This window comes from Rutilus rutilus (genome assembly GCF_951802725.1).
Source record: "Rutilus rutilus genome assembly, chromosome: 6".
NCBI classification, from domain to species: Eukaryota; Metazoa; Chordata; class Actinopteri; order Cypriniformes; family Leuciscidae; genus Rutilus; species Rutilus rutilus.
In genome coordinates this window covers 28,807,375-28,824,005 of record NC_140214.1, presented here as the reverse complement: position 1 = coordinate 28,824,005, position 16,631 = coordinate 28,807,375, and the positions used below count along the sequence as shown (strand labels likewise).

At 36.3% G+C, this 16,631-nt stretch overlaps 1 protein-coding gene across 2 annotated transcripts in view; it reads left to right on the top strand.

Annotated features, from left to right (window-relative positions):
- Nucleotides 1–16,631, top strand: part of LOC311292627 (low-density lipoprotein receptor-related protein 8-like) — an 85,823-nt gene that overhangs the window by 23,593 nt on the left and 45,599 nt on the right. For both annotated transcript variants that reach the window (XM_084412365.1, XM_084412364.1), the window contains exon 3: nucleotides 3,210–3,332. In XM_084412365.1, coding sequence (XP_084268491.1) covers nucleotides 3,210–3,332 — 123 coding nt within the window. The remainder of the gene's footprint in view (nucleotides 1–3,209; nucleotides 3,333–16,631) is intronic.

Genomic DNA, 16,631 nt, shown 5'->3' with positions numbered 1-16,631 from the left:
TAGGTTAAGAACTACTTAGAGATAAGAACGCTTTGGGAAACCGGGCCCAGATGTCCTGCCACTCATCACAGCTATATGAGTGGTTAGGATCATTTTTCGGTTATCTCCTTATCGCATCACATCTATTTACGACACATTGTTGCTTATAACTAGATTTCAGATGAAGGTTTACATTCCTCTCTTTTTCCATCTCTTTCTATCCCTGTTTTTCCTCCTTTTTTCAGTCTCTGAAAGTACCATTCTGTCTTAATTAAAAAAAGCAGCAGTGCCCGCCTAACAGATGGCACTAGTTGGTGAAAACCGTTATTAGTGAGTAAACAACTTTAAAGTGTATCACTGAATCTTAGTGCAGATGTCCTCATTGTCCTTGAAACGTCAAACCATTAGAGTTTCATCCCACTGAAATTAAATGCATCACAATTTCATCTGCGTGCAGGCATGTGCGCATGTGCAGTGTTTCATTTTTTTAACATTATCATTATTAATAAACATCATAATTTTGCTAATTAGTTCACTCTAATCCTGCAATTGCTGTTAGTCGTTGACTGATAAAACTGAGCATAAATTATCATAAAAGAAACACTAGATAACTTTAGTCCAGCTCTTTCCGTTTTCCGTTTTTTCTCTTTACTCTCGCACCTCGCTTCAGTGGGGGAATACAAATAAAATGTTATTGAAGGAGACATCCAAGCCATATCAAAGAAAAAATGCATCATTGTGCAAAAAAAACATGCAGAACACCTTGGCAACTACAAAGAAACATCCTGGCAAACATCCAATACTATAGTCAACCCAAGTCACATTTATTTATATAGCGCTTTATACAATACAGAGTGTTTCAAAGCAGCTTCACGGTAATAAACAGGAAAATAAGAGTGTTAATGCAAAATTCAATTATGAAACAACTTCAATTTCAGTTGTAAAGCAGCTCTACACTGTAAAAAATGATCGTAATTTTAACGGTAAAAGACTGTAAAAATGCTACAGTGAAAAACTGTTAATTGGTTAACAGAAAGTTTCCGTACTATATACGGTAAATAACTGTGATAGATCTAACGGTACATTTAATGTAATTTTGCTGTAAAATACCGTTAAATTTACAGTTTATGAAAGTGAAAAAGAACAACTCATTGTATAATTTACAGTGAAAAACCGTAAATTGGCATTCCCACAATTCCCTGTGTGACACTTCACATTTGATGGATTTTTGTTGAAATAACTGTTTCTTCATAGTTTTTTTTTTCATTTTTTCTAATCAGTTATGTACATTAGGGTTTTATGTTACATTTAATGTTGTTAAATTAATGTTTATTGCATTTTTTAAATTTCATGTGTTACCATGATGGTGTTTAATGTTTGTGTGAATGACACTATGCAGCTTTTATAAATTAGTATTAACTTTCTTGTGGAAGAGCTGCTTGTGATGAGCTTTGATTGATCATGTGACTCTCATCACTGCTGTGATTGGTGGTTATCAGTGTATTACAATGGTACAAAACAGATATTAATAGTTCAATAAGATGGTAAATTCACATTATATCAGATAATAAAATACGGTTTATTACTGTAAATTTTAAGTTAAGTCTGTAAAACCAATAACGTTGCTACCGTATTTTTGACGGTAAAGTTCTGGCAACCACAGCTGCCGTTTTTTTACCGTAAAAATCACGGTTTAATTTTTACAGTGTACCATTCATTATTCAGCTCATTTTAGTTCAGTGTTGATTCAGTTCAGTTCAATAACAATGTCAATTTTGCGAAGTTCATCAGTTATGAAGTTGATAATAATTAATGATAGTTAATTAATAATAAAATTAAGTGTCGTTATTCAGATCACTTCAGTTTAGTGTTGATTTAATTCAGCTAGCAGCATTGTGTAGCATTGTGGTGGTGTTTTTGACAACTCACATTTTGTAAAAAAAAAAAAAAAAAGTAAAATTTTCTTTTTAAACAGCTTATAGTACAATTTCCCAATTTAACAGCTGTGCCTGTAGTCATAGAAAAAAACTAAGCTAAGCTCCGCTTTCCTTGTTTACAGTTCCGACTCAGACAAGCGTTACAATAGACACTTCAGCGCACAGTGTGATTTTTAAGTAAAATGTGTCAATTTAGTTAATCCAAATTATTTACTTTTATGTGGACTGGAAGGAATTTTTGGCATGGTATTTTTATCTGATGTTTTTCTTTGAAATAATATAAAATTACATAGTAACATGGACAAAAACAGCAGACTAACAACTTTTTTTTAGGTAATTCCTGTCAAATTTAATTTTAAACTGTCCAAACACACAGATCCTCAGACTTGCATTAAAAAGAGCAACCGGCAACAGTTGCTAAGGTAGGATTGGTCAGCAGCAAAGTGGGGCTTAGCGAAGGGTCTATCATGATTACAATCTGCTCAATAAACGGGTGTTTACTGTTGTGAAGGAGAAGAGAGAGCTGCTGATGTAATGTTCCTGTTAAAAACACATTCTCGGATGAGTCAGATGCACAGCTTGACGATTCGGGGAGGGCTGCGGGTGCATTCCGTTTGATTAGACGCGTCCCTGTTGGTTGGTTACTGGCCCACACCACGCATTGCCTTTACCAGAGTCCAAGGACAATAGGAGGCCTTTCAGAGCTGTGGGGAAAGAATATGATGCTGCATTGCCGCATGGATCCTTCAGGTTTGTCGACAGGTTTTGTGGAGTTGTGTTAGGGTATTGTGATTGCCGCCCACTGAAGGTCTGTGAGAGTTTGTAAGTAACTCGGCAGGTGGAGAGCAGTGTCTCTGCATATAATATCTGCGGCTCCAGACTGTTGTCCATGCTCTATTGCATACAGCTCCATCTGCTCTGATCAGTGAGTGCAGCAGTATTATAAAAGCTGTAAATCTGTTTTTTATGCATACTGTACCTTTCATTTTCCTCTCCTCCATTTTATAAAAAATTTCACAACTTGATTTTTAAGTGAAATAGTCTATAAAAACCGACAATTGGCAAGTGCGTTTGCTTTCTAGCATTAATATTAGGTATAGCAACATTTTTGTTTAAAGGATAAATGAAAATTCTGTCATAATTTACTTACTCTCATGTCATTCCAAACTCATTAGATTTTCATTCATATTCGAAACACAAATGAAGATAGTCATGATGAAATCGGAGCGAATTCTGTCTTGAAATTTTATTCTGTACAAGCTTTTAACTCTCTCTTTCTTTCTCCATGTGCAGTGAAGAACACATGCGCACCCTTAGAGTTTGCGTGTGCTAACGGTCAGTGTGTTCCTGGGCGTTGGCGTTGTGACGGAGAACCTGAGTGTCCAGATGGATCAGATGAGGCTGATGCCACCTGCAGTAAGTCACATCACATCATAAAACTCTTACTGGTTCTGTTCATTTCTTGGTTTAATTGTTTGCTTAAAGCAGTGGTTCTTAACCTTTTTGACTCCAAGGCCCGACTTTGTCCAAGACAATATTCAAAGGTCCTCCTATATGTAAGCTATGTACCTCTGGTACTTCTGTTTTTATAAAAATACATAAACTCAAAAATAAGCCAAATCTTTTTTCTTTTCTTTTTTTGTTGCATTTTTTTTTATTTCTAGTTCAGTCATGAAACTCTAGAGGGCGCAGGCTGATAGGTCCTTTACATGCAATCTGCAAGGAATCACATCATTACTGCATGGCACAAGCTGATTGGCCTCTGCTGATTCTACAGCCAATGAGATTGCTTGCTCAACAATTTAAATAGTCTGGTTCAGTGTTTGCTGTAGGCTAGTGCTGTATCGCGCTATCAGAGTTCCTCTGAAACCCTCCACCTCCCCCAGCTCCACCTGCCTAGATCTGCTAGAGGATACATGTATGTCTATTCATGCAGCAGCAGCATATCTTGCATGCTCACAGCATCATGTCTGTGTATCTATTAGCAGTAGCAAATCCATACTTGCTCTGAAGCAGCAGTATGCATAGCAAATCTAGTCCGCCAAGAACAAATACATTAACATTGCAACTAGGGGTTGCACAGACTAGTCGACTTTAATGTTCTGCCATGATGTTTTAAGCTTCACATCGACTAGTCGCTGATCATAGGCTAGAGAGGGCGCAACAGAATAAGAAATCTTTGAAGTCCACTTTTACGCTCTGTATCCAACAGTTAAAATGACAAATCAATGTATACTACGAGATCGCTCCACAATATAGGTTTGATTATACCATCTGGATGCTCAAAATTAATCGGGTAAATGCATGCTCTAAACGAATGCACTGCTGCATTGTAACGCACACACTATACAGACAGTAGCGCGCACATCACGTGCAGATCGCACGCACACAGAAACATTCAGTAGCGCAGAAATGTATTGTCAACACTGTTCTGTGATTTATCAATAAAATAGCTTAGAAACTGAACTGTTCTAGCATATATTTCTTAGTAACTAAAACCCACAGCTTCACTATAACGACCCAAAGACAAAAGAACTGATAAAAATAAGCTATTATGTTGGAGCAATAGCCTTGTGGGCAGCGCTGTGTCATATGCCATAGCTGTGCATAAGGTAACCCGCTTTTTTTAAGATTTAGGCTTATTGTTCATTATTGACGTCAACTTTAATCACATAAATGTCGACTTAAAAAAATCTGAAATCGTTAAACTCCTATCATAAACATGGCAAAACTATTCCGTGAGTGGTTGTGATTTAACTAATTTTAAATAATACCTATTGGGGAAGTTTGCCGAGGCCCCTGGTTGAGAATTTATGATTTAAAGGATAGTTACACTTTCAATTTAAGTACTATAAATTGCATCTGTGATAGGCCTATTCTGCAAAAGAAAATTATTTTGCACAATTGTTTTTACAGTATCGCTCTAATGGAAGTCAACAGGGCAAATTTATCCACATAAGAAATCTTAGCATTAAAGGGATCACATAGATAACTTTCATCAGCTCCAGTTACATACTTTTTGTACAGAAGAGTTAATATACATGCTGTAATTTTAATACAAGCTTCACATTTCAGTTGTTTAACCCCCCAGAATGCCTTATTCATTATGAATCATCCATAATGCATTACTGTGAAATGTGGGACAAGTCGGTAAGCCGAGTGATATAACTTGCATTGAACCCAGAACATTCCTTTAGGCTTCTAATATTAAACACACTCCTATAAACTGCACCTGAAGTCAAGTTGGCCTCTCAGTTTGAACACAGTCACTGATTGGCCACCCAGTGTGTTTGTTGTCCAGAAACATGATTGTGTTTGTCTGATGTTTGGTCTGATTAATTTATCCAGTTAATGTTCTTTCCTGTCTGTGGGAAAATTAAATGTGACATGTTGTAGAGTTCATGTAGACAGCATCACGTAAACTCTATGTACTCACGGCTTTGTGGTGTATTCAAGGCTGAAATTCTTTTCAGTTCCTTTTCAGTGTATTTTGTACCCATGGATCAAATTATAGGAGCGTTATTTTATTCAGCGGAAGTTATTTCAAAGCTTATCAGAGAATCTCATCTAGTATTTAATTACATTTTTACCTTCTGCTATCGCGTGTGCACTTTTATCATGAATGATTCAGTCCCCATCCCCAACCAGTTCAGAAAATGTGTGTTCAGGGATGATGTTCAGTCGGAAAACATGAGAGACATCTACAGAAAGGGCTGTTTGTGCTAGAGTTCCCATTAAAGATGAATGAGTCCACAGTTCAATTCTACCCCAAGACAAAACTTCACCACTGTACTAAATGATAAAACAGAGAAAATAGAATGACTTGTAGTTTTTGTCCTGTGGATTGTTCCTTCATTTGGTATGTTTGTCCATTCTTCCTTTTTAGTATGTAAATATGTAATAAAGAATCAAACTGGGCTGCGTTTCCCAAAAGCATCGTAAGCCTAAGTAGATCGTAAAAACGATCGTACGACTGATCTTAATATTACGGTCGGTTTCCCAAAAACATCGTAACTTAAGTAGCACTTGAAAATCATCGTAGATCTACGAGTGCTCTGGAGTAATCGTAAATCCCTAAGTGCGTCGTAAGAAGACAGAGTTATGAGGTCGCCTGCTGGACAACCGGCAGATTACACCTTTAACTTTATTCAAATGCAATGTGATTATAATATAAGGTTTTGATTGTACTTTGTTGTACACTTTATTACTTTATTATTATTATTTATTTTTTGTTAAATGAATGTATAAATAAAATAATTAAAAAGGTCAGAAAACAAAACAAAAAATAGAAATAATTTAATCTAATAATTTTAATAAAAATTAAACGAATGAACAAAAAAATTAATAAAAGATGTGATATGCTTCAAAGACTGGGAAAAATAGGAAGAAATCTGACAATGACTTGCTGATATGCACGAAAACCAGCCATGTATTGGTTGGCCATCATGTGGTCCCATGACATCTTTGTCCTCCTAGTCCTCCACCACCTCTTCATCTTATTCCTCCCTGTTAAGTAAGGACACTCTCATATGCCCTGACAACAACTACAAACATTCTCAAACTGCTGAGGTGTTGTGGCTGCAGTCTGGACAACAGAAGATGGAGGCTGAGGCCTGGGAGGGTTGTTTGGAGGACTAGGAGATGGTAGGTGCTGGGAGATGGCAGATGAAACTGATGAAGGACCTGACTCAGGCTCAAGCTGTGTTACCCCTACTCCTCCATGGATGTCAATACAACCACAAATGCCATCTGAAGCACTTGTGGCAAGCACTGACAAGGCCTTTTCTTCCTCTGCTGTGAGAAGGGAGGACTCATTGGGCACCACCTGTTTTATTAAATGTTGTCCTCTGCAGTGCCCTTTTCCTTTTAGCAAGGCTGGCAAAGTCCTGCCACTTCTTCCTGACCTCCTTCCCTGATCTTCTAATGCCACTAGTTGCAGTCAGTTTTCTAGCAAAATCACAGATTTTCAGTTTTTGTTTAATTGTATGACTTCCCTTAAACCTGCTGAAAATAATGTTTGTATAGCTCTAAAATGACATTAATCTCCTCTTTTAAAAAAATAGAGTATTTCTTAGATTTTTTTGGTTCAGCCATTTTGCTGGTGTAGGTTTGCTGGTAAACACTTGTAGGTTTGTGCTTTTGTAGATTATTGGCCTCATTGAAAATGCACATCAGTTGAAAACGATTAGTTAAAACATTTCAAAATACAAGCGTGTGCTACAATTACGAGCCATTCTACAAGGTGACGTTTCAGCACTTGACAAATGGACAGCGACTCTTAAGTAGCACGTAGAATGCGTTCTCGCGCGTTCATTGTTAAGTGCATTTTTGGGAAACGCGTGGAATTGCGGAGAGCGTTCATAACCTTGCACGTAGAGAGCGCTCTTAAGAGCTAACCCTGGTCTGAACAGCATCCTGAAGCATAGGCTATTCTAAACATGATATTGGACCAGTTTCTACTGGCATACCTCAGGGCTCAATTTTAGGACCGTTACTTTTCAGTCTTTATTTATTTCCGCTTGGCTCTTCTCAGCCTGGCCTGTTGGCTGTCCATCAAGCACAGTTATATTCCATGGGTGACAGGGCTTTTTCTATAGCTGCTCCCAGGTTGTGGAACCAACTTACTGTTGAAATTCAGGAAACACAGTCTCTTGTAGGGCTGAACGATACATCGAATTTTCATCGTCATCGCGATATGAACTCACGCGATGAACAAATTGCAACAGACAGCTCGACACGATGAATAATGCCTGGTTCAGATTACAAGATTTTTGTGTCTGTTATGATAGTCACTGTGTCAGATTACACGATTTTGACTCCTAAAATCTTGTCGTGTCATGGACAAGAAACATGTCAGACTACACGTTGCTTTCCAACCAGTCATCGCGTGCCGTCACATGCACACATTCACTTTCAGGCACGCACACACACACACTCACTCGCGCACACACACACACTCACTCACTCACTCGCACTCACTCACACTCGCTCACTGGCGCACACACACACTCACTGTTGCTCGCACTCTCGCGTAGGTTGTCGCCCACTATCTATGACACACTTCATAGATACGAGATGAAACGATCGAATCTTGCGTCCCGACGCCCGTTGTAGTTTACGAATCCCCACGACACCCTACGTCAAACGGATCGTGTCAAAATCGCGCTAAAATCATGTAATCTGAACCAGGCAGGTAATAAACGTTTGACCTATCACGCAAAGAACCTATTAAAGCACTAAGACATGGGAACAGTATAGCTAACATTCACATTTGAATATTTATCGCAAGTCATATCGTCATCGCAATATTAAACAATGTTATCGCACATCGCAGCTTTTCCTCATATCGTGCAGCCCTAGTCTCTTGTTGTAACAATTTGTATTTTTATTTTATTTTATTAGCTTACTGTTAATTGCGGTAACATTGTTGATTTATTGTTTTAATACACCGATGTACTATTGTTGATTTATGTTGTATTTTCCTTGTATTTTTACCTTGTGAAACGCTTTGAGAAGCTCCTTTAAAGGCGCTATAAAAAAAGTTATTATAGTTCCAACTCTAAATTCTGAATATCAGCTCAAAGTTATTGTAAACGCACACCTGTGACCACACATTAGCCGGATTCAATACTAATGTCTCGAGTTGCTGCATGGCTTGGCAGCTGTAAGCAGTCTAATGAATTAATGAACCAGACAGGCAAACTACAGTCTTTACACTGAACATCTGGGACTCAAAATCTATTTCAGCACTGGAAGAAGACAAATGTTTTAGGAATAAAAAATGTCTACGGTTAATATGGACAGTATCAACGTTAATATCAGTAAGACACCATGTCCATTAAATAGTTACATTTATTATTGGCATTAATAATAATGCTACTTATTATTAGTATTCGTTATGTTGTTGTTAGAGTATTATTATAAATAATAATATTATTGCTAATAATAAATGTAACTCATTTTTGGATGTGGTGTTTTGATGTTCTGTAATTTTTATATTGGTGCCTTTTTATAAAAGCATTACATCGCTCAAGGCCATTATGCTTTTGGCCATATTACTTTCTCCAGCCACCATTGTGTTTCAGTTATTTCAATGTGTTCAGCTGAGCACATGGGTACTCAGTAAATCAAAAACAACATGTTTAGTCTGTCCAACAGGCCTCTTGTTGCTGTTTTGACAAGTGAAAAAATAGACAGTGATTATATTGATTTCATGTGGCCAATATGAGCATTTTGTGAGTTGCACAATAAAACCATGGCTCTGTTTCCATGACTACAGTATACCGGCATCTGTAGGTGAGGAGCGCAGCTGTGGAACATGAAACGTCATATTAGATTGACTGCAGCTCAAATATGAGAGCTCCCTGCGGCATTTCTGCTCTTTCCGCTCCATGTCTGCATTAACTTCAGCAGAAAGAGACAATCATGTTCAATTTGTGTATGCCAGTAATGTGGATTTAAAAAAATAAGTCATTTACTTCTAGCTAATGCATGGGTATATTATTGTATTTATTTATTTCATCAGTATAGGCGACTGTTCATTTCATGAGTTTGCATGCTAATGGGATTTCATAATCTTTAAGAAGCATCTTCAACAGAAATGCCACACAAAAGAGTTATCTAATGCATTTAAATGGAATAAATACTCAAGGCACATTTCAACAACTGCTCTTCTAATGAATTCACAAAGTAAGACCGATGCTCTGTGTAAAAACCATTAGCTGATAGGCAAGATATAAGAACCAATTAGATGCTGTTTATTTGGAGGTCTATTCATTTGCATAAATAGTTGTTATGCATTATAGACTGATTATTATTGTGTAGGATTGTATTTGATGTTACTACATTTTAGTTATACAGGGTTTTTCCCTGTACAGGGAAAAACTGGTCTTCGGTGGTGGCGGACAAACACAGTCATCAACAAAGTACCTTACCCAGCCCAGTATACTTATAATAAATCCAAAATAAATGCAAAGAAACAGTTTGCAATATTAACTTATCCTATTATACGTGAAATAAAAAATAATCACTTAGGTAATTTATACTATAGTTTATACTATAGTCATTGAGGGACAAAGTAACACATTACATGAACAAGTGGCAGGTCTATTCTTTTGCATTTACACTCCAAGATTAAATGCACAGGACATTTTGACATACAGTATCAGATTGTTTTGTTCCGTTATTGGTTTTGTCACATTAAATGATCAAAATAGATCAAAATAAATCTTTGGCGGGACAAAGATTAAAGATTAAGTTCACAGGTTTCTAGTCCAACTTTTTGGTCATTGTTTTATATACTTTTATAGTCTTACCAAAATATAAAAGTAGATATATATTTTAATATATAAAGACCAATTTTTACAGTGAGAAAAATGTTTAGTGGATTTTTTTTTTAAGAAAATCTTTATAATTGGCTTTTTTATTATTAAAAGAAAAATCTATAAATATTTACTTTATATTAAATATTTTCTACCCATTGTATGTTAAATGTAGATGATGTATAAATGTAAATGTATAATACTAAATGTAAAACCTTTGAGTATATATATAACAAATTTATGATTATTTTTTATAAAATGCCCCCGGGGGTCCCTAGACTTCAGTTTAACATTTAAAAAGCCTGTTGTAGTCATACAGTTCATATCGCATGGCTTTCCAATCCTGGCTGGCCATCATTTATAACATCCAAAATAGAGCATATGTCTGAGTAAAATGCGCTTCATCTGAAAGGAAATTACAATATTGTATATTTTTATTAGAGATATAGTATATGTTTGTAGAATAGCAAACAAAAGTAGGGAACTGTCGACCTCAGTTAGGCCTATAGGTCTGAATGGAATGTACTAGTACAAGACAAACACAGTGAGTATAAACATGCACCAGTTACTCTATGGTACGATTTAAATGTCATATGCTGTTTTGACTTTTTTTTTTTGGCATGCCACCTTTAAAGAGAAGCCAGACAGCCTCAGTAAAATGGTATAAAAGAGAGTTATGCAATCGGGATTGGTAGATGTACAGCTGGCATCTGCAACTTCTTGACTTGAGAGATTTTTTGCAAAGAAAGAAGACCTTTTCTACAACACTCATAGCAACTGAATAATTGGATCTTGTAAATTGTCCCCAATAGCACTATGACCGCGCCGAACCTGTGTAACTTAACAAAACCTCATTTGTGTTTAAATTGTATAGCTGCCATAAACAATGAAGCATGTCCTTTATCCAGCAATATCTCAAAAGCTTTGTTTAGCGTTTTGCCTCAAACGACTTACTTCAGCATTCAGGTCTTGTCAAAAAAGTGTTATGAGATTGCAACCCTGAGATTGTGCCTAGAGCTGTTCAATATCCTCAGAGTTTCAGCATGTCCAAACCAGGCTTGCTGCAATCTGTCTGTCCACGCTAAACGCAAAACGCATTACATTAACTGCTCTAAGCTTTGAATCTGCTGTCATTTTGCTTTTTTTGTTTGTTTTTTAGTTGTGCAAAATTAAAAAAATGTAATGTAATTATTTGGGCTGTCGGTCTATTAAAAATAAATCATATTAATACACTACCAGTCAAAAGTTTGGAATAATTCATATATTTTTTTATGTTTTTGAAAGAAGTCTCTTATGCTCACCAAGGCTGCATTTATTTGATCAAAATACAAATTGACAGCCCTAATTTTAGTTGGAATCTTGCAATGAATTCCTTGTTATTTAAATGAATTTCATTGCTTATCTGCATTTTTTTTCTAACCTGTCCTCCCAAGTAGGATCACTGATGCTCACCTTCTATTATGATGGCTAAATAAGCCAAGCTTTACACACATGCACATAAACCTAAAGGTACAGCATGAGTACATTCCTACACACACACACACCTTCGCTGTCTGTCACGCACAGATTTCATGCTGGAGTAACCTTGTGCTCTCACATTAGTGAACACCATTATGGATGTCTTATTTAAAAATGAATGATGCTTCCATGTTCAGCACATTTAACATTTTCCTATTGCAGAAAAACACACAGGAATGATAAAAGCCGATTTAACGGCTTTTAAAAGGAAAAGCTAAACGTTCATAAGGAAAGCATTAGTGTCTGAAAGCTGAGAATGTTTGTGATCTCTACCGTCAAAATACAGCACAACCAGGGCTTTGCTGCCCCACTTTATGTAATTGACTGCCATATGTTGTCCAATATGTTTAAATCACTGCTGGACTAGTGCATGAAATCTTTTTCTTCAGTATATCGAAGCCTGTCCGGCTGTAACATTACCCAGTTATAATCAAAGGATTATTACTAGTTCGCTGATCTGTCTATGAAGTGAACTATAATGCCAGCTGAACTAAAACAGTGCTTAAATAATTCATTTTTTTTAGCTTTCTGTCTCTTTAATTTGGCCCAGATCTAGAAATGACCTAGTTTGTTCCTCAATAACATGTTAACAATGGAGCTAACAAGAGTCAAGCTAGAGCTCTGTAAATGTTTAATAAAAGTAAAATTGAATTGTGTTAAAGGGATAGTTCATCCAAGTTGAGTTGTAATCTTTTATATATACTCACGCTCAGTGTGTTTTTGTACATACAACACCACCATTCAAAAGTTTGGGGTCAGTACATGTATTTATTTGATCAAAAATACTGTAAAAACAGTAATAGTGTGAAATATTATTGCAATTTAAAATGCCTGTTTTCTATGTTAATATATTTTAAAATGTAATGTCAAAACGGAATTTTCAGCATCGTTCCTCCAGTCTTCAGCGTCACATGATCCTTCAGAAATCATTACAATGCTGATTTGCTGCTCAAGATACATTTATTATTATAACTCGCAATATTATTATAACTTTTATAAGCTATTATAAAAGCTCCAAGCACACAATTGCAAGTTATAAAGTCAGAATTGTGGGGTATAAACTTTTGGAGGAGCTAATTTAGCTTGTACTTCAGAGTCGGGTCTAAACCAGCACTATAGGACCTATCCGTGACGTTAGTGTACGCTGATTGGCCGAACGCACGCAAAACACCGGCATCCGCCATTTTTGAAAAGTATGTGTAAACACAGATTATAGCCTATATATTTACTCCAGAAACTAACTCTACGAACGTGGAAAACAGTGATAGATGGGCTTCTTAACCTTTACGCTGAGGAGAACTTTGAGGAGACCAAGCGAAACATGATTATGTATTTCTGCTCAGCTAGCAACACTGGACATTAACCACACGACATACGCTAATAACTTTTCATTACTCTCTACTTTCTATGTATAACAATTTTATCCAATAACGTATTAGGACTGTTAGATAGATCGTAAACTAATGAACACGGAGAATGCGCGCACTGTTTGTTTGCTCAGGCTCTGGCGTTCTCAGCGCCGTCAAAATAAAAGTCCCAACAACAAGCGCGGCTTACGTCACTTCAGAGTTCCTACTGGCGGGGCGAATGCAACAGGAAAACGTTCCTATGGGAACCATTATTTCTCAGGGAACCACCCTGGTGGTTAAAACTAGAAGTTCCTAGATAACTATCCGGTGCGAAAGCCCCTAATGTATATTGCTATTCTATTTGGTGTCGCTTGTGGCTTAGAAATGACACACTGCAGCTTTAAGTTAAAGGTGACTACATTAATGTTCCGGCACATGATATTCCTGTACTCTATTTCCATATGGCAGCTCTCCTGACAGCAGAATTGACTATGAAGTGGGGATCAATTTAATGTGTTTAGAGACTAGCGGCGATATTTGACTCTGCTGATTTGATGAAGTGGAGTTAAGAAGCCCTTGATCAAATAGCCATCAGCAAAGCCCAATGTCTCCTCTGAGTCCACCGCGACCTTTTCACGACACCGCACTCTCTTACCTCACACCTCTCTGCAGACAACACAAGTGTGAGATTACATGGGGCTGAAGAAAGCTCTTCTGACCTTGCTGACATTCTCACTCTCCTTTTCTTCCCTTTTCCTGCTTTTTAGTACCTCTTAAAACCAAATCCTTTTAGGGGGCTTTCACACTGGCAGTTTACTTCGAAACAGAGCACAGTTTGCATGAAAAGCTATTAATGTGAAAGCTGTCATGTGGACCCGGGAGCGGGTCACGAGATATGTCAAAATATCTTGTAAAGTGACTGATCTTGACTGAATAACTTGTGTAACTTTCATAAAGATTTATCTATATATATATATAGATATATTTTTAAACTATATGCAGTGTTATCTTACATTTGAGTATACTTTGTGCTACTGCTAATTTGTTTATTTTTTCTTATTTTATAACTAATTGTCTTTATTAATGTTTGAAATATATATTAGTAAGTTGTTTTTTCTGATATGTTTATACAAAGTTTATACAAATTTTTGGTCATGCTATTTAGTGTGACAAAATGTTTTGCAAAAAGACACAGTATAAATATGTTTGATATTTAAATGTTTGGTTTGTTTATTTATTTTTTTATATATTATATATATTTTTTTTCATACAATGGAGTCCAGTGTTGTTTTGATCTTTTGAAGGAAATAACGTTTGGGATGACACGAGGATGAGTAAAGAATGAAGATCATTTTGCAGCATTGCATTTGTTCTTCACAGATAAGGCAATCCCAGAATGCTCTCTGATTATTAAAAACAAAAACAAACAAAAAAACAATGTAAAACCTGGTCAATAACAAACATACTTCACATTGTTATTTTAGTATTTTTATATACAATTATAGCGTTTATAATTTTTTTGAACTAGTTTTTATTTTTGTTTTCATTTTAGTTTTAGTTATTTTTTTTTATTCCTATTTAGCTTTAATAAGGCTTTAAATTTTATTTCGGTTTTAGTTTTACTATTTTTAGTACTCTAATTTTCATTTAGATTTTTTTATTTTATTTATATATATTTTTTTATTTCAGCTTTATTTCAATTAACAACAATTTTTTTATATATATATATATATATTAAAAAAAATCGTTTTAACTAATTTTAGTTCTATTTTTATAGACCAATAACAGCACTTATACTTAGAACGTAACATTTTAGTTGATAGTTCCATCTAAATACCATTAGCAAATATTTCAGTGCTCTGTGTTGCATATTTTATGCTTGTTCTTGTGCCTTTAGCTTAGCGACATTCTACCGTTTGACAATTGTGCACCAAGTCTCCTGTGTGTTTCACATGATTGGTGCTATATTGTGTGGCACACATGCTGTGAAGAACGTTCCAAATCTGTCACTTATTAGGTTCCATGTCAGATAGATGCTGTCAGCTGATGTAGGCTGTAGACAGCAAGACAGCTCACTAGGTTTGGGAACAAAGCTCCAGATTTAATGTGTCCCGTTGATGTTTTCAGAATTAGTCTATCCTCTCTTGGTGGCTTATGAATCTCTGAAGCATTCAGTTAAAAAATGAATACTGACACACACCCTCCTGCACACTAAAACACTGCATTACTGCATTGCAGATTCTTTGTATGCCGTGAAGTGTTATGACATGACACTGTTGGTCCACACTATTTCAATAGCAAGGCTGGCTTGCATTCAATATAAGCATATTTGAATAAAGTCAGGAAGATTAATGACAGCCATCTTGCTTGATGAATGATACTGTAGGGTTGGACAAGTGCTGCAATAATGCAGAAATCACTCCCCCATTTGATATGTATCACTCCTTTAATTGATGAAACAGACCCAGCGATGGATAATACATTCACTCAAGTCAAAACTGACTGCTTCAACGGAGCTGCCATTTCAGTGTATACAACATATCCTTGGCCATGCTAATTGGTACAACTTGTTGGGCCCCTGTGAATTCTTTCATGATATAAGAGCAGCTGAATGGCCCCGGCAGACTCATTGACTGTGGCGGCTCTCCAGGCCTCTGCAGCCGGAGATGATTTATTTATGCCTGCATTTCTGATACCTCTCAAACTGTTATCTAATATCAACAGACATCCATGCCAAATGGAGCAGATTGACCGTGACTGTGAAGGAGAGAGGGGGACAGATCTGCTAAAACGAGGGCCACGGACCCTCTGATCTGCCGCCTGACCCTGTTTACTATCACTTAAAGGGATAGTTCACCCAAAAATGACAATTCTGCCATCATTTACTCACCCTCTGATATTTTCTTTTGTGTCATACAGCTTTGGAATGACATGAGGGTGAGTAAATAATGACAATATTCTTTTTTGGGTGAACTATTCTTTTGAAGGATGCCAGGAGAGAAAAGCTCTGAGACCCTGTTTACAGCTGTCATTAACATTGTCATATAATATATATACATTTTTTTTTTTTTTTTTTTTAAGAGGCATTTAAAAAAAAAAGTATGATTAGATCCCATGCAAGATGAAATCATTTATTATTACTGTCACTTTAGTTTTAGTTTCAGTTTAGTTTTCATGGACTCTCAAGGTGGGCCCAAAATGAAGCACTTAAACCTCAGTTTTTTCTGTTCTTTGTTTGGCGTTGCTTGTGTTTAAAGGAACACTCCACCGTTTTTTGAAATAGGGCTTATTCACATTCTTTCATACATTTAGATAGGTGGGTAAATGCATTTTTGTCTCAGTGCATGCATTGTTTTAGTTTGACAGGGTCGGCGCTAGCTTAGCTTAGCACAATGAATGGAATCCTTTGTTGCCAGCTAGCATGTCTTGAGTAAAAGTGATAAAAAAAAAAAAAACCACGTAATTACTTCTTGTGGCCTGCGTATTCACAACAAGTACAAATAGCGATGCAGATTAACACTAGGTGA